This window comes from Homalodisca vitripennis, chromosome 4, assembly GCF_021130785.1.
Source record: "Homalodisca vitripennis isolate AUS2020 chromosome 4, UT_GWSS_2.1, whole genome shotgun sequence".
Lineage (NCBI taxonomy): Eukaryota > Metazoa > Arthropoda > Insecta > Hemiptera > Cicadellidae > Homalodisca > Homalodisca vitripennis.
The window spans coordinates 82065086-82090415 of record NC_060210.1 but is presented as its reverse complement, the minus strand read 5'-3'; the positions used below and the strand labels follow the sequence as shown (position 1 = coordinate 82090415).

The 25330-nt window shown below is 33.6% G+C and overlaps 1 protein-coding gene across 1 annotated transcript; it reads right to left on the bottom strand.

The window, feature by feature from the left end:
* Positions 1 to 687: 687 nt before the first annotated feature.
* Positions 688 to 25104, bottom strand: LOC124359640 (3-hydroxyacyl-CoA dehydrogenase type-2-like). The gene is made up of 5 exons (XM_046812546.1): positions 24904 to 25104; positions 13385 to 13549; positions 8873 to 9037; positions 5805 to 6042; positions 688 to 2362 (listed from the first exon to the last, which is right to left on the bottom strand). The coding sequence occupies exons 1-5, from the start codon at positions 24910 to 24912 to the stop codon at positions 2172 to 2174; spliced, it is 768 nt and encodes a 255-aa protein (XP_046668502.1). The 5' UTR covers positions 24913 to 25104; the 3' UTR covers positions 688 to 2171.
* Positions 25105 to 25330: the final 226 nt, after the last annotated feature.

The window sequence follows — 25330 nt, the reverse complement described above, 5'->3', positions numbered from 1 at the left end:
CGGAATCTTTACATTCTATGTTTTTTTTAAATTGAAATCTATCGTAAGTTACACTCTGAAATAAGAGCAGAGCACAGCAATTAACAGCTTCCGGAATCTTTACATTCTATGTTTTGATTTATTGAAATCTATCTTAAGTTACACTCTGAAATAAGAGCAGAGCACAGCAATTAACAGCTTCCGGAATCTTTACATTCTATGTTTTGATTTATTGAAATCTATCTTAAGTTACACTCTGAAATAAGAGCAGAGCACAGCAATTAACAGCTTCCGGAATCTTTACATTCTATGTTTTTATTTATTGAAATCTATCTTAAGTTACACTCTGAAATAAGACCAGAACACAGCAATTAACAGCTTTCGGAATCTTTACATTCTATGTTTTGATTTATTGAAATCTATCTTAAGTTACACTCTGAAATAAGAGCAGAGTACAGCAATTAACAGCTTCCTGTTTTGATTTATTGAAATCTATCTCAAGTTACACTCTGAAATAAATGCAGAGTACAGCAATTAACAGCTCCCGGAATCTTTACATTCTATGTTTTGATTTATTGAAATCTATCTTAAGTTACACTCTGAAATAAGATCAGAACAGTATTGTAGGATATCTTCAATCACATTCAGAAGGAAGTAGACTATTTTATTTTTTGCCAGCAGTATAATAGGTTAATAGAAATGCAAACACATAATTAACAGAATTTATTCAGTACAAAACGTACATAGTACAAAAACTACCACACTATAATATTAAAAATTGTATAAGATTTATTAAATTTATTTCTAACAATGTAGGCATGAAGTCACATGGATAAGTCTGATATATGGCAAGTGTATACAACCTAAAACTCAGGACTAGTATTGGCTAGGGTCAGGGTTTACTCTAGTAAAACCCTGACCCTAAACTGGGTTAACTTGAGTAGAGAAAAATTTCCTCACTAAAGTTGATGGAAATAAATAATTTAAACATAAACTAAAAGTTTATTTTCAACCAAATCTGCTGTTTAAAAATATTAATTTGAGATAATTTTATCTTGCCATTGTTTGTTCTAACAACCTGTTGACAGTAATAGGGATGTGTAAAAAGTGATTTTTCAGTTGATTTAAATAATATGTTTTAAATAAAATATTAAACTTGTTTCCAGCTGGAGACTATAAAAATATATGTCATAATAAAAATCATAATAAATATGTTAGTTTTCATTAGTTTTTAGCTTAGTTTTGTAACTTTGTATAATACATTGGCACTGAATTAATGTTTAATATTTATGGGAAAAAATCATCCTTTCAACACCTAAACTTAAAATAATAAACAATTTCATCCATCTGATTACATGATCTCTAATAATAATCTAACTTCTTTTTCACCCCAAAGCTAAAATCCAAGTTATTAACCATTGACACATTTAGATACATTTTCCAAATTGACTATATGTAATTATTCAAATGGTCATATGCATCAATGAAAATATGTTAGTAAAATTTATACAATCTGCTTCATAGAACAAAATACTAGAATTCAGTTATTATTTTTGAAATTTTTAGATATTCAATAAACTAAGTAAATAACACATGGTTCGAAGCCGGAAAATAAAATAAATTATCGAGAATAATTTAATTATTGAGTATGGAAATTCATTTGTTTGTCCAGTATAATAGTTTTAATATGTGTTATTATCCACACTACACAAAACATACATTGACATAGACATTCTTGGCTAGATTTGTAAAATTATAGATATAGCAGACTTCAAAGATCAAAAATCATGTTGATGTTTTAAAACATTAACATTCAACTGTACCTGATTTCCATATAAAACTTACTTTTTATGCAATACATAGGATAAAGCTTGCCTTAGTTCGTCTATGAGATATTACAACCCTTTATCTCTATAAATATTTGTTTTGTATTCTAATTGACGTTAAGGCTACTACTGCAGTCTCAATACTTTACTACATTATTATATGGATTCTATTTATATCAATGAAATCTGATCAATGATTGTTGACTGTACCTAGCCCACAGATTAAATTTGCTCATTGCACTAACTGTGCTGAAGAGGAAATACAAATTCTTAATCCCAACACTCTTTAAAGTTCTGAATGGAACAATAGACAATCTTAAACTAAAACTATTTTCATTTAATTAGCGTACTAGATGGTAAACTACTCTAAGGCTGCATTCTCAGTGCTCCATCTAATCGTATAACCTCTCCATTGAGGACAGGGTTTCTAATTATTGCTTCAACCAATAAAGCAAACTCTTCAGGCTTACCAAGACGAGATGGGTTTGGAATAGTTCTTGCTAAAAAGTTTCTCACCTTTTCTGGTAATGATGACAGCAAAGGTGTGTCGAACAGACCTAAACACAGAATTCAATGTATGCTATTTATACAAAACTGACATTTTATAAAAGCTAAATACTCTTTATGACTTCTCAAATATCTTCTCTCATTTTAAGCATTCTGGAAACAATGTATCGATTTACATGAATTTTTTAGATCATCTATTAACTCGTTCAACAGACAAATAATTCAGACATCCTTAACCCTTTAACCGCAACGCACAAGATATATCATGCAGAACCCACGTCCGAGTTATAAGTTTTCACCTGTGTTTTTACATGGTAAAAGCTGTTATATTCTGTTAATCTGAGTAATTTCTTATTGAAAACTTATACTTGAAGACTGTTGTCTAGTTAGTGCTGCTATCTTGTTGTACTAAAGTTGAACCTCCACTTTAGTACAACTTGGATACCACATGCTTTCAAATTTGTGATTTCGGGGAACAAGGAACATCATTTGTTTGTAGGAAATTGGTATAGCAATCCAAACTTGTTCCAGTTTTTTACATCTGCATAAGACCAATGGTTGTGGTATTGTTATAAGTAACTGACTAGGCATGCCTGAGTTCCAAAAATAGTTACAGGTTGGAGAACGAAAGGTTTAAAATTATGTAAAAAGTATGGTTGTAAGGTGGATTGACAAGCGCCAAATGCATATGCTTACAACCGAACTTGATTCCATTGTCGAGACAAGGAAAGCAAATTACTTAACCAAGGAAAAGGTGAAAAAACCTAAGTGTGCCAATGAATACAATAACAAAATGGGCATTGTTGACAGAATGTACATGATGCTCACCTATGTAGCTTGTATAAAGCGTATACAAAATTGGTACAAAAAACGTTCCTTCATATTTTAGATCCGGTAGTGCTCAATGCACATGTGTTTTTTACGTGTAAAACTGAAAAAAACCATCACTGTCTGAATTCCTTCTTGAGGTTATATGTCATCTCCTGTAAGGAAATATGGAGATGCAGATTTAGCGGAAAAAAGGGGACTGCCCTTCCATGCTGATCTTCCATTGAGGCTGACTCAACGTCATTTCATGTGTCCAACACAACAGTATCACATGTGTAACACCAGATGGGAATGGGCCAGGCAAGAATCGTGATATTATGTGCGAGGAAGTGGCATTGCCGTATGTGTGGTACCATGTTTAAGGGAATTTCATACTTCAAGGATTTCCTAATGTGTTTTACAGAGTATAAATTTAGTCTTATTTTCACTTTTCAATCGATAAAAATTGTAATTTTAATTTATAGAAAACATCCAATAAACATACGAAAAATGTTTTTATATTTTATTTATTTATCCTCCCCCTTTCCCCACCACAGCAATGTTTAATATGTAAAAATGTTTGTTTCAAACGATAAACTTTAAGTGCATATATTTAAGAAGTATTTAAAATTTATTAAAACCTACTGAAAACAGGAAAAATACTCTGTGCTGGGTAGAATCACTACACAACTACGCTTGGCGCTTGGACAGCACTGCACAACTGACCTTACTGCAGTTAAAGGGTTAAACTGAAAGTCTGTTAAGTTACACTCATGCAAACTTGAGCATTGTCACATACACACTTGTAATCATACCTTTTTAGGCTTAAAAGTAAAATTCTGAAAACATAGAACTTTGATATACTTGTGTCCTACAATTTTTAATCCTCTCTATTCGTTTGAATGTGTTTTTTGGAAGAACACATTTAGTTGGTGTAAATAATAGTTTACAATAGTAAATAAGAATAAAAACAACACTAAGACTAGTTAAAAGGTACCATTAAAAGTAAATTATTATTTTATATCAATTGTTACTAGTCCACAGGAAAAATTATCCAGTTAAGGAAATCATCAATGGAGTAAAAAGATCTTTCTAGTAGCTATGCAGCAAAGTTTATTTTTCATTTTTAGGCATCTTCTCCTTTGGCTTTATCAAGTAGCAGGTTCAGGAGTTTGATTCCTTTGTGGGAAGGCTTTACTTCAAAGATAAAGAAGAACATGTTAACATCTTCAGCAGTCTCTGATGTTAACCCATTGGGGAACTTGCCTGAGCGTCACTCCTTGCGGCCAAGCGGGACTGATTCTGGTGTTGATTTTGGGTTTGTTGTTAAGAACTATTTTTCAAAACTGTTTGAGAATTTGGTATGAGAGTGGGTGGTACTATTTTGGGTCAAGATACTATCCTTTCTTAATTTATGATATTTTTTTTTGAAATTTTGAGACATTTTGGTAAAACTGTTTCTTTAAATGATCTATTGGAATGTATACTTGTGTAGCTTTATATTTTATTTATGTTTCTTCTTCAATATTTATATTGTTCTGCGCAGGACGATCGTGGTGAGTATTAATGCTTGGAAGGTTACTAGTTTCTCTTAATGTACGAAATGTTCCACTGATAGTTTTCAGGATTAGAACTCTGTGGTTAGGAAAACGTCTTTGGTATTCTGCAGTAACAGGAGTTGCATTTCCGTCACACACACCTAAAATAAATACCATGTCGCATATTCAGTAAAATTTGATTTGATTTTAAAACTATTATTTCATTGTAATTGCCTTATTGTACATAATTTTCTTCAATATCCGATTTTCTACAAGTTTTTATTAACTTTTTAACAAATTAAATGTACGAAAAACATAAACAATAAGAGAGATACAGTTATAGAACAAACTTTATTCAATTTATCATGTACAAAACCATTAGAAAAAACTGCATTTGTGTCTAAATCCCTCTTCCCAAACTCCTAGCAAATTATGTATCTTATTATTATATGAATTATTTGTATTATTGTTTATAGTACAATAAGCTTAGAAAGTGCCGGTAACACAAACTAAATCACCCAGTAGTCTTTGCAGTGGGTTTGGCTTCAAACAATTCAGATTTAAGTCATACAGTTTGGTTATTCCTCTTCTATTCTATGCCTCAAGGTATATTACATATATTTTCTTAAAATATCTACAGTAATATACAGGATTTTGAAGTGCAGGGGCTGAATGTTTACTTCACACAGTTATGTAATATCATCAAAAAGTTCAGTAGGTAAAACATTTATTACTATGTCATTTTGTTAAAAGTTCATGTACATTTTTTACTTATAGAATTTTTAATTATTATTAATTTACAGAAATTATGTCATAACACTACATTATACAAGTTTGTAGTATTCTGCAAAATTATTTATTTTAAATGAAATTGAGAAAGTATTTTTTAATCAAATTAAAAAAGTGTTAATAAAAAAAGGATAGTCACTTGTAAAGATTTACATATCTAAACAATTTAGTAAAAAAGTGTTTTTATTGAAATTGTTCAAAACCTTAAGTGCAATTAGCTGCTTATTTGATCACACATCTAAACCGATCACTTATGGCAGGTTCTCATTTCTGAATCTGATGTATGACGAAATATGAAAGTTCTTGTATGTGAGGTAATGTAAGTTTCTGTGTTCACTGTTTGTAAGATAAGATGTACCTGGTGCAATGGTGCACACCCGGATGCCTTGCGAAGCCAAATCTCGAGCCATGGGAAGAGTCATTCCTACGATGGCCCCCTTGCTAGCAGCATACGCCACTTGGCCAACTTGCCCCTCAAAAGCTGCCACACTTGCCGTATTCACAACCAGCCCTCGTTGTCCATTCTCGTCGGCATTGTTTTCTCCTATCAATCCCACAGACAGCCGAGCCACATTAAAACTACCGACTGTGTTTACCTACAAACATTTCATTTCAATATCAGACAGAACTCTCATTACAAAACATACAATTTTTTGGAACAAATGTTTAAATTTGACAGAATACTGTTTTAGAAGAACGAGAAATGAATTTTGTTATTTAGCAATTAAAATTATTGAGCAGCAGTGTATACAAGAGAAAGATTAAGCTCCCCGCCTCATATATCGTTTGAGAATAATAAAGATCCAATGAATTTCATATGCTTACTAACTTTAGTTTAGTTACATAGTTTGTTCAATTAATTTGCAAGATTTGTGTGTGTGTGTGTGTGTGTGTGTGTGTGTGTGTGTGTGTGTGTGTGTGTGTGTGTGTGTGTGTGTGTGTGTGTGTATTAAATGTGTTTAAGTTAAGAGTTTTTATTAAACATGACACTAGATCTATTTGTTTCTAAAGAGGATTATCACTGATATAAATACGAAAAAAAAAAATATATTGGACATAGCAAAACATCTTAATGCACATGAAAAAGAGAACTTTTAATAGTTATTTACTCATACATTATAAATATTTCACACCATCTACATGTACATAAAAATGTTAAACAAGAAAGGGCTGATATGGAAACTTGTGGGACCTGCTTATCTGTATCTAACTCCTAGTCTTCTATCCATGATGTAATATGTGAACCAGCGATAAATTGGTTCTATAAGTTCCAGCTTCTCCAGTACAATTGTGTGGTTAACCTTATAAGTTGTGTCTATCAGGCAAGAGTTTTTGATTGTTTTAAACTGAAAGTCTTTTTTTTAAATCATTGTAAATTTCTGAAAATACTCTAAATGGCTGATGAAACAAGTGAAAGAACGATTTTTTGTCACGTCGAAGAATTGAGCTAGGATTTTCACTCAGGTAAGATTTTCACTTTTATCACTCAGGTTACTCCTCTTTTAATATAAAATATAGTATGGTTAAACCAGATTGGACATCACAAACATATCTCACGAACTATACACAAAACCTGGATGTTGAGAGATGAATTTTAAATAAAATTGTGACCACATCTCTTTAAGATATCTTTTTGAAAACAGGAACGATAAAAACTAATTTTTTTTATCATTCAACAATGAGTGTTTATGGCATGTGGAGCAAAATTTGAAGCATCTTGTTATCAGGCTTAAAAAACGAGTTCATGATAAGGATAAGGAGTTTTGTATATATAAAATAAAATGACTGGAGAAATAAAATATTATTTAACGTATAAAAAGAAGTATTTATTATTTGTGTGGTGTAGTTTTCTGCACGTTTTTAAGTGTGAAAAGTGCTTAACTCATGTACGTTTACATGTGTAATGATGTTTCAGAACATCAAAACAAAAAGAAGCATACAAGAGTAGAAGACATTCCAGAACACACATTCATTAGTTATGACATAACACTTTTTGTTTTTGTTATTTTCCAACACATTTACCACATAATAACATTATGATAACAATTAATAAAACAATGTAATTGGTCGGATAACGGGTGGTCAAAATAATCAGCAGAATAAATCATTGTCAACCCTCTTATTTTTTGACTGGACAAAACAGTTTCGTACCAGCTATCAAAATAAAACAAGAACCAAACATAGACAAGTAGTTTATATTCCCGCTACATAAACCATTGGAACTGCCATGTAAAATCACTCAGTTTACAGAAATTGCAGTTCAACGGTTCATATCCAGTAACCTTTGCTATTTATATGATAGCTTTTTTAAAGCGAGTGCTGGTAATATGACAATATACTTCGCAGTGAAGAGATCAGACATTTAATCTATGACATTAGTGAGTGATTAAATTTTTTTCAATGCAAATGACATTTTTGAGAAACATTCATGGATGAGAAAACGGCACTTTTATCAATGCAGGTAGGCCTTCTGATAACAAAACTTTTCGTCTGGCGATATTGACAAAAACCCAGGACACTGATCATAGGCTAATAAAAGTGATATCGATGTTCCAAATAATTCAACACAGAAAAAAAGCATAATATATATCGTAATTTCTCTTGAATTAACCGCAATATTTTCAGTTCCAAGAATTTTAATTTTGAAAATCAGGACTCAAACAAAATAAGTCACCAGAATTTGAAGGAAGTGAGATTAATTTGTTGGCCTCTTTGATTATGATTTATTTAGTCAATCACATTGTACAGGAAACAAATAAGTATGCCCTTGATCAACAGAAAACTGAGGGCATAAAAGATCGATGCAAACAAAAATTCAATACAAACATGATGAATGTATTGTTTAATTTTTTTGGGGGGAGGGAGGAGTTATGATGCTCATGCGTCATTGTAGAAAAAATTCAATCAAATTCTACTGGAGCACTGATTCTTTGTTATATAAGTCTGATTCTGTGGAAAGACAGGCTAGAATTCAAACATTACAAATACTGCAAACACAAATGCTTTGATTTAAAAAATCTTTGTTCTGCGTGATAGCAGGTCAGGAATTGCTATTCATTTTCTTGTTGTATACAAAACAAAATTCACAAACTATATCTCTTGTGAGAGGAAAACTTTATGATCTCAGCCGAAATGGTACAAACATTTATAAATCACTACTTAGGACAAAATTATGTACTTTTTGTAAATAACTAAACATAAGCCCAACTTAATTTCTTTAGCTCTTAGAAAATGACTCTGGTGGCGTCAGTAGACAGAATTTGCCAGCGATGTACTATGTCCCACTAATGTACCATTGAGCAATACTATCTTTGCAATTATACACTCAGCCATTAGGACGTTGAATGTTACAAAACGTTTCTAAACCCTATCTTCCATCTGGTCAAATAAGCCTATATTACTTTACTTAAGCACTTATAGACTAACCGTTAAAACTTTGATAAAGTCTTGTAACTGGTGAGGTTGTTTTTTGTTGAAGTTGTAAGTCTTAAAAGCTACTCCAATGCCAGCACAATTTACAGCTACATCCAAGCGGTTGAACTTCTCTTTGGCCACTTGTAAAGCAGTTTGAACATCAGTCTCAGAGGTTACCTATGACACAAAAACCTTGAAGTATATGAATTTAAAATGCAACACAATGATTATATAATTTAAAGACTGTTCTGAGAACCACTTATGAAATGGAGGAGGATTAATAACCTCATTCATTGACTTTTGGCACTACAAGTATTGAGGCAGAGGCAACTGGAACTAGGTTAGGATATATCAGTTACAAATTTCTTGTTGATGTAATTTCATATACTATCATGGAAAAAATACAAAACCTCAATTTAAACTAAATGCAAAATCCTCCAACTCGCTATTTTAAGAAGAGAAGTACATTTTCTTTCTACTCCATAAGGTTTTCAAATACAAAAAAATGTATTATGCAATACATAAACAAATTCCGGTTTGCTCTACTCACATAATTTATAAGAACCGTGTATCTTGAACTTATTTATTATGTAATTCAATACGAAACTTCCAACTTTCATTTATTAACATAAACAAATGTTACAATAAGTAAATATGTCAAGAAGCAGCACACCAGGATAGTTTTGATAATTGGGTATCTACTAATTTGTTAATATTGTTTTTACTTTTAAAAATAGACCATTTCTTTATTCCAATATCATCAAGAAATGCAATCGTGTTGGATTTTAAAACAAAAATGGATTCTTATAGTACACAATAAAAAACAAATTACAATGTTGCAAAGTATTAAGTTAACTTTAGACGATAGTCTTGTGATTGTGCAGTCCATTAGATAAGTCATTGGTTCAAGCTGTAAACTGGTTCTTCAATCAGCCAGTTATGCAATCTTCTTTTCAGATAAGCTGTAACTGTAATATTTTGAATTTTTTGTTACTAAAAATGTATATTAATTTATTATAAGTTATCATTTCATACATTCAACACATATATTACCTATACTGAACTATTATTAAAATGTGATCTTCAAACATGGATTAAATATATAGGATAAGGCGACCACACATATGTGATGTATAGGCCTAAACCAAGAAATGTACCTTCTTCGTTTTAACAAAAATCTTCATATTTCGGCCCCAAAGAATTTGGGGAAATAATTTTTAACACCTAAAATGACACTTTGGGGGGGAAAAGGCGTATGGGTTGTTTTTAAAAAAATTTTCAAATTTAAAAGTAGATTGATCGATCTGTACCTTATTTTAAAGCCTGGTTATTTCGAAAACAAATTGTAATTTATTTTGCTTCTTGGAAATAGGGTGATCCAAAATATCAAAAGTTGTATGATTTCAGATTTTTGCTATTACCTTGTTAAAAACTCTAGCAAATCCAAATGTTTTCCAAGGTTACAAAAAAAGTACTTGTTCTAAAAATATATTACAATTGTCACTTATCAGCAAATATTTCAAAACTTGTAAAACCTAAATAATTTAAAAAGTGAGGTATGACTTTTTAGCTCAAATAGCAAGTCATTACACTTATTAATAGCTCTTTTAAAAAATCAGATTTTTGTATTTTAAGTTTGTCTTTATCTTGGCTGGTTCAGAAATGGCTCCAAAAATACTAGTCTTCACTGATTTGTTGTTGTATTTAGTATGCCATTGTGTTCTCCTACTTTTACCTTAGGGTATTCAGAAGTGTCGACCACTTGTTTTCAAAACCTTTTCGGTATAACAAGAGTACCTACCATAAACTAAGTGTGAATTCCTATTAAATTTAAACATTGATTACAATTAATCTATTAGTGATCTGTGTTGGATTTGCTTGATAACGAACAACAACAATGACAGCTATATTCTAACCTGTTTTTAAATCATTTAAACAACTGATTTGATGTTCAGTTACTTTCAACTGGTAAGGACAAGATTATCTTCAACAACTACTGAACCTTTTTGAATAAGTTTGGGAGATATGATTATAGATGATAGTCACTAATTGAATTTACTACTTTTACTACTTCAGATTTTATTACTTTTATTTAGTCAGTCAGTCTTGTCCCATGTCCGTGAAGACGCGTATTGCTGTCTGTCAATTATGCCATCTACCAATGAGGAAACTTTCTCAATGTTGATGGTGTTAAGTGAGTGTTTTCCAAACAATTGCTAGTCATGTCCGTGACACTGGAAATGTACAACCAGATCACAACAAAGGGAAACAGCTTACTAGGCCTGTAAGGCATGATAAGGCATCAGATGTTTGGGCTGCTGTTCAGCTCATCTAGGAGAGTAGTTAATGATGCAGAAATTAGCTAACAAACAGTACTTAGGATCCTTAATTACAATAAAATGCACTCATACCACATTTCACTATATCAAGAACTGCATGAAAATGAATGAACTTTTATGTGTAGGTCTATGATAAAATGCAAGAAGATGAATATTTTTTGCAAGGTTACTTTGTTATGGTTCCAGAGCAATAGTGAAGTGAACGTCACAACTTGAGGTTCTGGGCTTAAGAGAATCCCCACTGGAAGCGAAAGGTTGACAAACAAAAGTACTACTGTAGGTCATTAATACTTGGTGCAGTACTAATGGTAACCAAATTGTTGGCCCGTTTTCTTTTTTCAAGGACACTTGGAAGGAAATATATACAACTTCCTCATTGATTACTTGCCTCATTGAATATTCCTGAACAAACTATTCAAGAAATGTGGTTTATACACGATAGAGCACCAGTCCACTACCCTGAAGCGGTATGACAAACTCTGGATGAGGAATATCCTCGAAAATGGATTGGGACAAATGGATCGAGGTTTGGGACCAGACAACAAACCTCACAGATTCCCGGATTTAACGTGCAGGGACTACTACTTGTGGGGAAAGTTAAAATACTAGTACTTGGTTTATACATCAAGGCCCACAAATTAAAAACACATGATGCAACAAATCAGGATTGCTATTCAATCAATAAACGTAGAAGAGGTCATAAAGGCTCTAAAAAATTTCAGTTCCAGGATAGAACTCTGGAAAACAACGGATCACTGTTCGACTATCTGAAAATAAAATTGAATAGCATAATTGTTAGACCAAAATAGAACCTAGATAACTGTAGGAATAATAATTAATTACTTAAATTACAGCATTTAATGGAAAACAAGTTTAAAAAAGGTAATAATGCAGAGTTCAAAATGCTGCAATGTAACAAAACGTCATGAAAATGTGTATTTTTAATGCCATTTCTAAACCATCCAAGATAAAGCCAAACTATAAATACAAAAGTTTTTAGTGTCTAAATGAGCTATTGATAACTATAATGCTTTGCTATTTCAGCTAAAAAGTCATACCTTGCTATTTGCATTTTGTAGACTTTACAAGTTTGAAATATTTGCTGAACAAATGACAACTGTAACATATTTTTAGAAAGAGTACATGTTTAGTACCTTGGTCAAAACTTGGACTTGCTAAAATCTCTAACAAGGTATTGGCAAAAACGGTGAAACCATAGGACTTTCATGTTGGACCACCCTGTTTCTAATTATAATTTTTCCAAAATAACCAGTCAATGACGTTTGAAATGAAGTGTAAGTACGGCTCAACCTACCTTTACATTTGAAAATTTTATAAAAATGACCCACCCCCTCACCCAAAAGTGCCATTTTTGGGTACTTTTAGTTGTTAAAAATTATTTTTTCCGAATTCTTTGGGGTTGAAATATGGAGGTTTCATTTAAACAAAAAAAGTATGTTTTTTTTGGTTTAGCCGCTATACATCCTTACCCTGTGTAAGACCAAATATAAATTAGGAAGAAGATACAGCCTTTGCCCAGGCTTTGAATAGTGCAAAGTCACTATTTCTATGAACTGGCAAGAATTTCAGAAATTTGCACATTATATTTTTACCAGTTACAACATAATACTCAGTTGTATTTATCATAATAAGTAATAAAGGAATTTAATCAACCTATTGTTGCATATTGCCTTTTTAGACATTATTTAATATTAGTCTTAGGCTACACTAGAACTAATTAATATACCTATGATTATATAGAAAAATAAAACCGTCAATCATACCATATCTTGTTGAATGTCTAAATTAAATACAAATTTTATCAAGATACAGATCAGAAGTCCTACATTCTTTTGAATATGTATGAATATAACAATGATCATACGCTCTATTTAAAAGAACTTTGAATCTGAAACTTCAATCAATGATTCATAACACAATTATCAATACCAAAAAAGGGCAGATCCATAAACTGAGAGGGCTTTTACAAATTCACAGTTTCAATTTGCCGTAATCCAATAGTAATTCATTTAAAATAACAAATCAATCCAAGAATACTGAATTGCATGTCATTTATAAGTGTACAATTTATGTACCCTTAGAAAATTACATTTATTTTTGTATACTTTTTTATTCAAACTACGAAAATACATTAAAAGTAGAGTAGAAAAATGCAGATACAAACATCTACAGGAACAAAGACAGCATTTGGTCCTAACTTTGACGACAGTTCTTGTCCTTGTGATGTTGGAAGATCACAAATAACTACTTTTCCTCCTTGCTTGACAAGATGTTCGACTGTGGCCCTTCCCAAGCCCGAGGCACCGCCAGTCACTAATCCAACAATATTCTGAAACACACAGATTACAATAGGATTTTGACAATAATCAAAACAATAGAAATCCATTTTCTCTTAACAATCACACAAAATTACGCTTCTCCACAAACAACTGGAGATAGCAGTAGGCCTACCTAACGTGTAATATATACAAGTTACAATGTCTAATCATAAAAAATGCTCTCCGAGCCGCAGTAACCCATACTGTTTGTGCATTAAAGTATAAACATGATTCAAGAGCACCATCACAAATGATTAACACATTCAGTGCTGACGACGCGTAAACGCGTCTGCAGGTAACCGAGTCATGTGCGGGACGCGTAAACGCGTTCTTGCGCGCGCACCTGCTTCCTCCTAATTGGTAGCTTAGCTGATTGGTTTATTGTAAATCAGACGTTACGACAGTGAAGATTAAAGGTTACCTTACTCGAAAGTTAGTTTCGTTTTTGATTTATGTGATTTTGAAGTGTTTTAACATGAGTGACAAAGATCCAACTTATTTTCGTAATCCTGATAATTTAACTATCAGTGAAATCGACAGATATGCTCTTTACGACTCTCAATCTGATGAGTATAGTAGTGGCGATAGTTTTAGGCCGAGTGGAAATGAATCAAGTGATGAAGATGAGTTTGATAACACCACGCTCGAGAACAGTTCTGTCCTTGACATTACTTCAGCCGAGTCCAATAATGCATCACCTGCTGCCAGTGATAACGATCTTGCTATACCTGGTCCTAGCCATATAAACAGTCTACCCTCAGCTAAACCAACTTCTCGTCGAGGGAAAAAAGCTTCTCGTCCTGTTTTGCAATGGAGTGAATCGCCCCAATTAAAAACATTTTTATTTAATGAACCAACGGGTTTAAGAATTCCTCCACCAGGTAATAAACCAATAGATTGGTTTAGACTTATTATTGATGATGTGTTTCTTCAAAGTATTGTCAAAGAAACCAATAGTTACGCAGAAAAGGTGTTCTTATCTGAACAAACTAAAGAAAATTCACGAATATGTCAATGGAAAGATCTGACTTTGCAGGAATTTAACATATTCCTTGGTCTTTTGTTTCATACTGGAATTGTCCGTTTGCCACATTTACAACATTATTGGAGTACAGACAAGTTATTCAAAACATTTTTTGGTGAGTACATGTCACGAGACCGATTTTTGTTAATTTTAAGATGTTTACATGTTGTTTACTGTGATGAAAATAATGATCGATTACATAAAATAAAACCTGCTGTTGACTATTTCAACAACAAAATGTTGTGTATATACTCACCCAGTAAAGAGTTGTCGTTAGATGAGTCTATGGTTCTATTTAGAGGCAGACTTAAGTTTAAACAATACATTAAGAATAAAAGACATAAATATGGAGTAAAGCTATACATTCTTGCTGAACCAAATGGACTAGTAATGAAGTTTGCCGTGTACGCAGGTGCTATGGACATTTTGTCTGGAGAAGGACATGCCGAGAAAGTAGTGTTACACTTGATGGAACCATGGCTTGGAAAAGGGTATTCAATTTTTGCTGACAACTTCTACAACAGTATTTCTCTGACAAAATCTCTTATAGAGAAAAGAACCTACATTACAGGAACCCTACGATCAGACAGAGTAGGTGTATCAAAAGATGTGATAACTAAAAAACTTAAGAAAGACGAAACGGTGGCAAAATACCATGAAGGTATAATGGTAGGGAAGTGGAAGGATATAAGAGAGGTGGTTTATATTAGTAACCAGTATGAAAATGACATGAATCTGTCCGTGAACCGATGGGGTAAGGAAAAAATTAAGCCCTTACCTATAATAGAATATAATAATTATATGAGTGGAGTGGATAGGAAGGATCAGCTCATGAGCTACTATGCATGTGAGCGGAAGACCATGCGATGGCACAAAAAGCTGCTGATCCACATTTTACAAATGCTCAATGCTTTTATTTTGTATAAGAATAGAATATAGAATAGAATATATTTTATTGCGTTGACAATATATATTACATTGTATTGCAATAGTCAATAATACCAATTTTTTACGGTATTTATCTTAAAAACTAAATCCATTCACTCAACTTTCCATACAGTTGCACGCAGGCACACATTCATACACATACAAAATTCATAATTCGTGGGATCAACCCCCAGGATTGCAACACTGCCGCGAATATCAATCCCAAGTGTGCTCCATAAACTCGCCAACTGAGTAAAAAGCACAAGACACCAGGTAGTGTTTTAATTGGGTTTTAAATTTTTTTGGATTTGTTTCTAAATTTAGTGTTTCAGGGAGATTGTTAATGAATTTGATCCCAGCTTGCGAAGGGAGGCGTTCAAATGCTGCTGTTCTATGCTGTCGGGCTCGAAAGCGCCCCCGAGCTCTTGTCTCGTATTTGTGTATATCACTGCCCTGCGTCAATATACACTGAAATCGACAGTAAAATGAAGTCTCTAAAATATACAAGCTGGGTAGAGTTAGCAAGTTGAGCTCCCTGAAGGCACTTCGACATGACTCTCTGTTGTTCAATTTTGCGATGATTCGAACAGCTTTTTTCTGCAGTCTGAATACTCTTTCCAAGTTTGATATGGCACAACTGCCCCACAGAGAAATTCCGTACGACAGGTATGGAAATATTAATCCATAGTAAGCCATCATTAAGACATCAGACGTACAAAACTTTGATAAATTGCGAAGGACAAAAATTTCAGTTGCCAATTTAGCACATACACTTTCAATGTGAACTTTCCAGGTTAACCCTTTATCTAGGTGTATTCCTAGAAATTTAGCAGAATCAGTTTCTTCCAGAACAATGTTATCCATCATTACTGTTGGGGTTTCATAAGTATTCAACCCACGTAAACAGAAGTTGATGTAATTTGTCTTTTCATGATTAGTTTTGAGATTATTTACCAGAAAATTTTGAATGCAGGAGTTAAGATCAATGAAGGTTTGAATCTCCAATGTAGTTAGAGAATCAGCCCGGAAACAGAGAGTCGTGTCATCTGCGTATTGAATGATTTTCCCATATAAGGCTGACGCATGGATATTATTCACATAAATCAAGAAAAGGACAGGACCCAAGATTGATCCCTGTGGGACTCCTTGGTATATTCTAATAGTACTTGATACTGCATTCTGGACCTGAACACATTGACTTCTACTGCTCAAGTATGAGTGGAGCCACTGGTGTGCTGTCCCTCGTACACCACAGCCTTCCAGCTTGTGTAGCAATATACCATGATTAACAGTATCAAACGCTTTTGAGAGATCAAGAAAGACACTGAGCGTTCTTTGGTGTGTCTCAAAGCCTTCCACAATAAAGTCTACAAGTTGTGTGATTGCTCCAAAAGTTGATCTTCCTGGTCTGAAACCAAATTGTAGATCAGACAAAATTTTGTGTTTGTCAAGAAAATTAAGAAGTCGGTCCAGGAACAGTTTTTCAAAAATTTTGCTAAAAACAGGTAAAATTGAAATTGGTCGATAGTTATCCGCTAACTTTGGATCGCCTTTTTTGAAAACAGGTACGACTTTTGCCAATTGGAGTGCGGATGGGAATGTGCCAGTTTCGAAAGAAACATTTATGATTTTTGTCAATGGGCTTAATATGTGCTGATAACATTGTTTTATAAGCCACATTGATATGCCATTTATGTCATTGGAAGTTTTAGCTGAAAAACTTCTTACAATACGTCCCACTTCGTCCTCACACACAGGGGCCAGAACCATAGATGAAGCAGGGGTATGTGTGGTGACTGTATCCAGTTCCAATTCACGGTCAGCATCAAGAGAACCAGCCACTGAGGAGAAAAATTTATTAAATTCCAAAGCTATTGCATTTGGATCGGTTAATTTTATCCCATCAGCATCAAGCTGAATGGATTTTGAAGATGCTTTATTTGTTGAGTTTTTTATAATGTTCCAAGCTGTCTTAGAAAAGTTAGATGACTGTTTTAGTTTATTGTTTATTTCGTATGATTTTGCAGCAGTTATTACTTTTTTATAAATTCTTTTGTAATTTCTATAGAAGGATTTGAATCTATAATCATTAGTGTTCCTGAATATTTCATTATAGAATTTTAATTTATTTCTAGAAATCAGAATTCCAGGTGTTATCCAAGAATTCTTCTGAACTTTACCTTTTGTTTTTATTTTCCTAAGGGGACAGCAAACATTTAAGTGGAACATGAAACAACTGTTGAAGGAGTCGAATATTGTGTCTGCAGAAGTAAAAGAATCTAAAAAAATCCAATTTTCATCTGCCAGACATTTATTTAAAAGATTTATATTATGTGGATGGAAATTTCTCCTTAAAATAATGTTGTGGGATTCTTGGCTCACTGAACATCCACGGATCACCACCTCCTGTGCGTAATGGTCGGATATAGCAGTGTTCAGCACTGACACAGAACTATTGAGTACGTTTGTTATGACATTATCAATGGCAGTGCTCGATGTCGCTGTCACACGAGTTGGCGAGTTCACAGACCAGCTAAGACTAAAAGATTTGAGCAAGTCTCTAAGCTGTTGAGTTTGCTTATCATTCATATATAAAACATTAATATTGATATCCCCCATTATAACAAAATATTTAAAATTATTGAGGAGATAGTTTAGAAGCCGCTCAAGTCTCTCGAAAAAAACACCAAATTGGCCATTTGGTGATCTGTACAAACCAACTACAGCAATTCTCCCGAGAGAACTCAAGCAAACCTCAACTCCAGCCATCTCAAAATCTAATTCAATTCCTACATTAAACCTCAGTGGCTCAGACTTGATTCGATCTCGAACTAAAATTGCTACTCCACCTCCCTTATAAAATTGACGCTGAAAGGATTGGGCCAGATCAAAGTTAATAATTTTGAAAAAATTTATTGTTTCGTTTGTAAATCCGTGTTCCGAAACTATAAAGATGTCTTGTTTAAGTTCCTCACATAGAAGAGAAAGTTCATCTAACTTATTTGTTGCAGTTTGAGCATTTTGGTGGACTATGCTGAACGTAGAATTTGTTAACAAAGTTTTATGTCTGTGTTTTACTTTTTGGAAGAGGTTTAAGTTCTGTGTTGCAACTCTGGGGGTGGAACCTGTGTCCCTAAAAAATCATCTGTACAAGTTTTGTTGTCAAGTTTTGTTATAGTTGTGGTAAGCACTGGCACTGGACTGTCTCTTTCCTCATGTGACTGCAGCACTTCTGATGTAGTTGAGGTGGTGAACTCTGCTTCTCCTCCAGGTATATCAGTGATCCCTTTGACAGCATCCACGTATGTCTCATGGGGAAGTGTAATTAGTTCACTCTCAGTAGCTTGTGGAATGACGTAACCTCGTATATTTTTTGATATATGATTCTTAATTCCAAGACAAATTTGGTTTGAGAGTTTAATTTTACCGCTTGCATTAAAGTGCAAGCCATGTTTGGTATGATCATGCAAGGTATATTTAGTATTTGGAACAATGACAAAGTTGAGGTTATCAAGTTTTGAGACTCTTATGTAACAAGTTTGTTATTGGCAAGAAAATGACAGTGCTGGACTTTAGATTGGATATCGTGAAAAACCTTCTAGGGCCTGACAGGGAACATCAACATGAAGAAGAGGAAGACAACGAGGGGGAAGTGAAGCACCTACCTACAAAGCTGCCTTTGAATGACAAAGGAATCAGAGCAAGAAAAAAGTGTAAAGTGTGTACTCGTAACGGACGAAGAAAGGATACAACATACCAGTGCAAAGCTTGTCCAGAAACACCAGCTTTGTGTCTTCAAGACTGTTTTGCTAGTTATCACGCCTAGAAGAAACATTCTGTATATAGTGTAAATATTTGTAGTGATGAATTTATTATTGTGTTTCGATCCAGAGATGTAAGTAAAAGAAATTCCATTCTATTATTATTATTAAATCAAGTGCTATTTGTCACTTAAAGCTCCTGGACTCGTTAACGCGTCTTCAGCACATAGCGTCAATATGTGATGCTATATGCTGCCAACGCGTTTACGAGTCCATTATTAATTTTTTTCTAATAAGGTAAAATTCGTAATAAAGTTTATTTTTGTACCCAAGACAAATATTTTTGAGTGTCTACACATCAAAAAGTAAAATTTTTCTTTTCAGCACAGCCCAACTCATAGGTAAAATTAGTCAGCAGTTAATGTGTTAAGACAGAATTTTTATTAAAAAGTTTGTAAGGCCTCAAATTTAGAAATGTTTTATTTTTGTATAACAGCAAAATACAATATTATTTTACGTTTTAATCATACAAACTAGAAGAAAGAAGGTGGTTTAATGTTATGGTTATAATAAAATTCGCACAGCGCACTACCATCGCAAGCTAGAATGCTGTGGTCTCCACATGAATGGGGCGCTAACAAGGATTGTAGCTGCCGCCACATACACCACAGTAATCGACTAATATATGAGGTGGTGAGAGTCAAAGTGGTATAACTCCATTTTTTCTAAATTTCACTTAACAGCTGTTTTCAACCCCAAAACATGTTTTCTGTTTAGTGTAAAAGTGGGATAAATTCTCGTTCATGATTTCTCCTAAAGACAGCAGCACTGTTTGTTTACACTTACAAAACCTAGTTTTAGTTAGAAACAAAGTGGTATAACTCAGACTTATCCCACTCTGACTGTAACTTTTGGGCGGTTATATGGCAAATCCCATCAGCTTTAATGTCTTTCTATCTTGATAAAAGTTTGAAAGATATTCTGGTAATGGAAGATACAAGTGAAGAAAAATATGATAGTGATAAGGATGAAGAATATCAACCAAACTACAGTGATAGCAGCTCTTATTCTGCAGGTAAATGAAATCCATTTATCTTATTCAGCATGAAATCCATTTGCGTAAAGCTGAAAAGGCTAGATCTGCAATGAAGAATGAAGGAGACACGGCCAAAGAAAAAAAATGAACTGTTAGCATTAAGTATAGATCTCCAGAAAGTTCTTCCCTTTCCTAAGCTGACAGTGTCTGATGCATACTACAGGCGAATCGTGTATTGTTATAACTTAGGTGTGCATGACCTTGCCAACAATAATGCTGCAATGTATGTTTGGGATGCATGTACAGCTTCTTGAGGATCTCAAGAAATCGCTTCTGCAATTTTAAAACACTTATCGTTGCATGTTAGCAACCAAAATCATATAATAATTTACAGTGACACTTGCACTGGACAGAATCGGAACATAAAGGTTGCCCTAGCTCTGATGAAGTTTGTTCAAGACAGCCCCTCTGTTAATATAGTAGAACAAAAATCTCTTGTATCAGGACACTCCTATTTGCCCAATGATTCTAACTTTGGTCTCATTGAACAATGTGCAAAAATGAAATCCATCTACGTTCCTGATGATTGGTACAGCGCAATGGCGTCAGCAAGAAAAAAAATAGTTTTATAGTAGTTCATAGTAGAAAATTTATAAAAGGCCATTGTTAGGAGGACTAAAAACACAGCTGGAGATAAATTTAATTGGCTATCGTTTCAGTGGATTCGGTATGACAAAAGTAAACCTTTTCAGATCTTGTACAAGACAAGACTAGATGATGACGAACCTTTTAGTACTTTGAACGTACGCCCTAATACATCAGCTAGGGGTCGTCCTAGGTCTCTCTTGCCCGATGAAGACCAACTTTACAAGGAACCCAGAATAATTAATGCTGTGAATAAAAAGAGGCATGATCTTCCTCCTAAAGTATATTCCTCCAAACCACCATGCCTACTTCAGGAACATAAAAAGTTCGAACACAGCGGAAGACACCAATTTTATGAATGTCGAAGAGGACACTCCAGAGGAGGAAGAAAATTTGCAGTGAAGCCAATAAGTTTTCTTCTATTGTAAAATATTTTCTGTAATTTTTGTTTCAATTTTTCATGTAAATACAATCAGCTAAATACAAATTAAACAGGTTTAGTAGTTAAAACTTATTTTTACCTGTTACTTTTTGTGAGTTTTATTTAGAGTAAAAGTGGTGTAACTCATTTGAACACTATCATTACGGTTATCTGTTAAAGAGTTAACAATTTTAACTGTTCCATTAGTTAAAATAGACTTTTGTTAACATCATCTAGCAATTAAAAAAATTCTCACATGAAACCTAATTTTTTTGGACCTGATGGGATAAAACACTCTGTCCTGAAAAGTTGTAGTAAAGTGAGATATACCACTTTGACTCTCACCACCTCATATGAACCGGCGAGGACCTGTCAAAGGGTGATACAAACAACATCGAGGTGGACGCTATGACAATTAAATACAATCAACTGCTTAGTGAACTTAGTGATAGGTAATACATTTTGTTTGTTTACTTTTCTTGGCTTGCTAAATTTTCAGTAAATTTTAATTAGCTTGTTTCTCATACTGCATGTGTAGTATTTTACAAGCAAATTTTGTTTAAATTGGCATGCATATAATATTAAGCATTTTTGTTTAAAATTTAAACATCTTTATCATTAGTGACGAGTTGCATAATATTTAAAAATTAGTTTTACCATAACCATAATTCGCGAGTAATTTAAATTGTTTTTCGATTAAATAAGCCTTTATTTTATTATTAGGCTCTTGGATTGCTGTGAAAATCGGTTCTTTCCAATATTAAATTTAGACTTCCCAAAACTCCCGATATGCTCACAAAAGCGGGTCATAACAATAAATAGCGACTAAATTAAATTTTTTTCTGTGACTGAAATCTGCTGACATAAGTCATAACGAGTAATCTCTAGTTTATTTAATGGCTTAATAAACTTCCCTTTGCAATACTTTTGTCAAGTGATTGATAATTCAACATTACCGAGTCTTAGAGATAGCTGCTTCGTTGCTTACACTCATCCCACCATATAGGTATACCAATAAAATGTGAGTCCGTCAATTGGATACCTTGTTTACGTTCAAGGGATACGATTTTAAAAACTTAACTTGGTGATTTGTCCCTTAAGGTGTTGGGAATGATGAAACCGTGGCTATAACCACGTTAACAGATCTTTTAAGATCTGCTCATTTCCTGAGCCAACACGGTACAGTTCAATAGGCCCCTGGGAAATACTCAGCAAGCTGCAACTATCCATGTAGGTTAGAAAATAAGTGAAATTTCATTTTCTTTATTTCATAAACAACAAAATTAGTTATTTCTTGCTGTTTATTGCCTACATTAAAATTACTATAACTATTAAGTTAAAATCATATGCTAAGTTAAATAAATCGTAATATTGAATTACTCCTTCGGATAAAAACATCGAACCATTCAATAAAAACAACCGATTGAGTGTAGGCCGCTTATTAAAGTCTACCCAAAAAACTTTATAAAAAATTATGGTATCAATTTACAATAACGTGACCATGGAAAGGTATGTTCATTTTTTTTCCTGAAAACAATAGTGAAGAAAAAAATTCGTCGGCAATGAAAATCAGAGGAGTTACGATTTTTTTAAATCCTCTGAAAACTCTGTTTTTGACAGTACCTCTGGCAACACTATCCATATTTGACAGTTTGGTATTACTCCGCGGCTCTCTCAAATAAAGAAGGGACGCCATTTTTAACTATTTTGTTCCTCCGTGTCTATTCTTAACCTCCTACTTCAGTAGTGGTAATGACACACCTTTGTGTTGGATGTTCGTTATCTTACGTGGAAGCAATTCGTTAAGGTAAGTGATAAGTTACTGAAATGATGCTGACTAGTACGTTAATCCTGTCAACAATGCCTGCCAGCTGCGCAGTGCTTGCTCTTTTAGAAAAAAAATTAACTCGAGCTTGCAAAAGTCGAATCCCAGATCACGTGATGCCCCTGGTCCTTAACCCATTGCGGATCACTGACGAGCTGGGCTCGTCACGCAGCGGCCGGGCCTAACGGCACGGTGACGAGCTCAGGTCGCAAAAGCGGTCTGCTTTTAAATTTCCCTCCAAATAGTTCTGTTAATGTCTGATAGATCGGGCGACCGTCTTCACTTGTCTACTAAGAGTGTTTAACAACGATCTACGTTTAGAGTTTTCAAAAGTTTTATAAATATCCTACAGATCGCAGTTGTATGTCGAAGTTCATATGAGTTTACTCTCTGCTTTATAGCGCTTCTGATTGGGTGTTTTCCTCAGTTGTTATTATAATACTTTTGAGGATAGTGACACAACTAAACGACGCAGACGTTCATGTTGGTGGGTTTAGTCTAGACAATGGCCCGGATGTTGCAATCGATTCACCCGAGCCGCTTTATTTAGACTATGATTCAGACATCATCCGTGCCACGCCGTAACCTTGCTCGCGTGTTATCGTTCCTACATCACGGATACACCAGCAGGCCCATGTTCCATCTGAACGAATACCTTCGCAGCTGAATTATCTAGTATACAATAGCGAGCGAAACGATGTGGCGCACCATTGCTGTTCGTGCGGCCGCTGCCCGTGAATTAATTCGCGCCCGCTGGTGCCCGCGCGCCAAAACAATACGATCCGCAATGGGTTAATGCAATAATAATAATAATTTATTTGCCGTTAAGCAGTGAAGCATTGACAAAGTCATAATTCACATGTATACATACAAGCATGTCAAGTACAACTAAGTCTAATTAAAATTATCACTATACATAACAATTCAAAACTTGAATAAGTTAATATTAATTCAAAAGTCTATGATATTCAAATTAAAAAATTCGTCAATGGAATAAAAGGGATTATTTATCAGCCATTTATACAACTTTTTACAGAAGGTAATGCCCGAAAGGCATCAATATAATACAATAATATACTTTCCCCCCAGTTTATATGCACCTGTGATAATAATACTTGGCTATAAATGCCCAACCCATGAAAAAAAAGTCTATTTTCCATGGTCACGCTATTGTAAATAAATACCAAAATTATAAACCATGGTCAAAATCACAATAAGAGGTAGTGGCATAGAGGATTTTATACAGTATACTATTATCTGGCTTCATTATTTGTTTTTTTTATTATTATTGCATTTACGATTCTCATAAATATATGCTTTTGCTATTATTTGTGTAGTCTATAATAAATTGTACATAAATATTTTGCTATTTTTCCAAAGGGCTAATCCTGAAATTTAAGTGGAATGACAACATTTTTAGTTTGACACACCCGAAGTGGACTAGAGAGATTACAATAAATTATAATATAATATGAAAAAGGGTATCTTGTGAATATAACAATATGTAGCATACTAGGTTAGGTAAGATCTCTAGTTTTGTTTTGTTTTAGCTTGCAGGCTGCAAAAATCTCTTGCAAGATAAGTGGTTCACTACTGCCAGTTTTCTAGATACAAAGTTATAGATACAAAACTAATTTTATAAATTAATGGGTTAGGCAGTTTGAGGTTATGAAGCAAATACAAATTCATAGGCTTGTTTATATAAAAATATCTTAGCCATACTTACCTTTAACATCTTTTATATAATTTTAAACAATTAATTAATTGAATTATTCAGTATAACAGTCAACATAGGCGGATTAATAACTAAACTGATAACATTGCAGATATTTTCTAACTTGTAATCAGTGTAGGTATAAAAAACTTAAAGTAACCCTGCTTAATCAACTTTGAACTTAACCCACAACCTCTCCCCGGCTGACACACGAGTCACAATCAAAACAAGTCTCTCGCTCTCCGCCCGGTACGGGTGTGTGACAATGTGTCGTCTAGCAACCAAATTGAAATATACTGTAGAGGAGTTTACCCAATTTCATCTTTCGTTTTGCATTTACAAGTACGCTATGAACTTATAACTATTGAAAATGTCTACGGTCATTTCGAATTCTAACATTATTTCCTCAATGTAAAAAATGGATAAGCTTTTGTTTTGT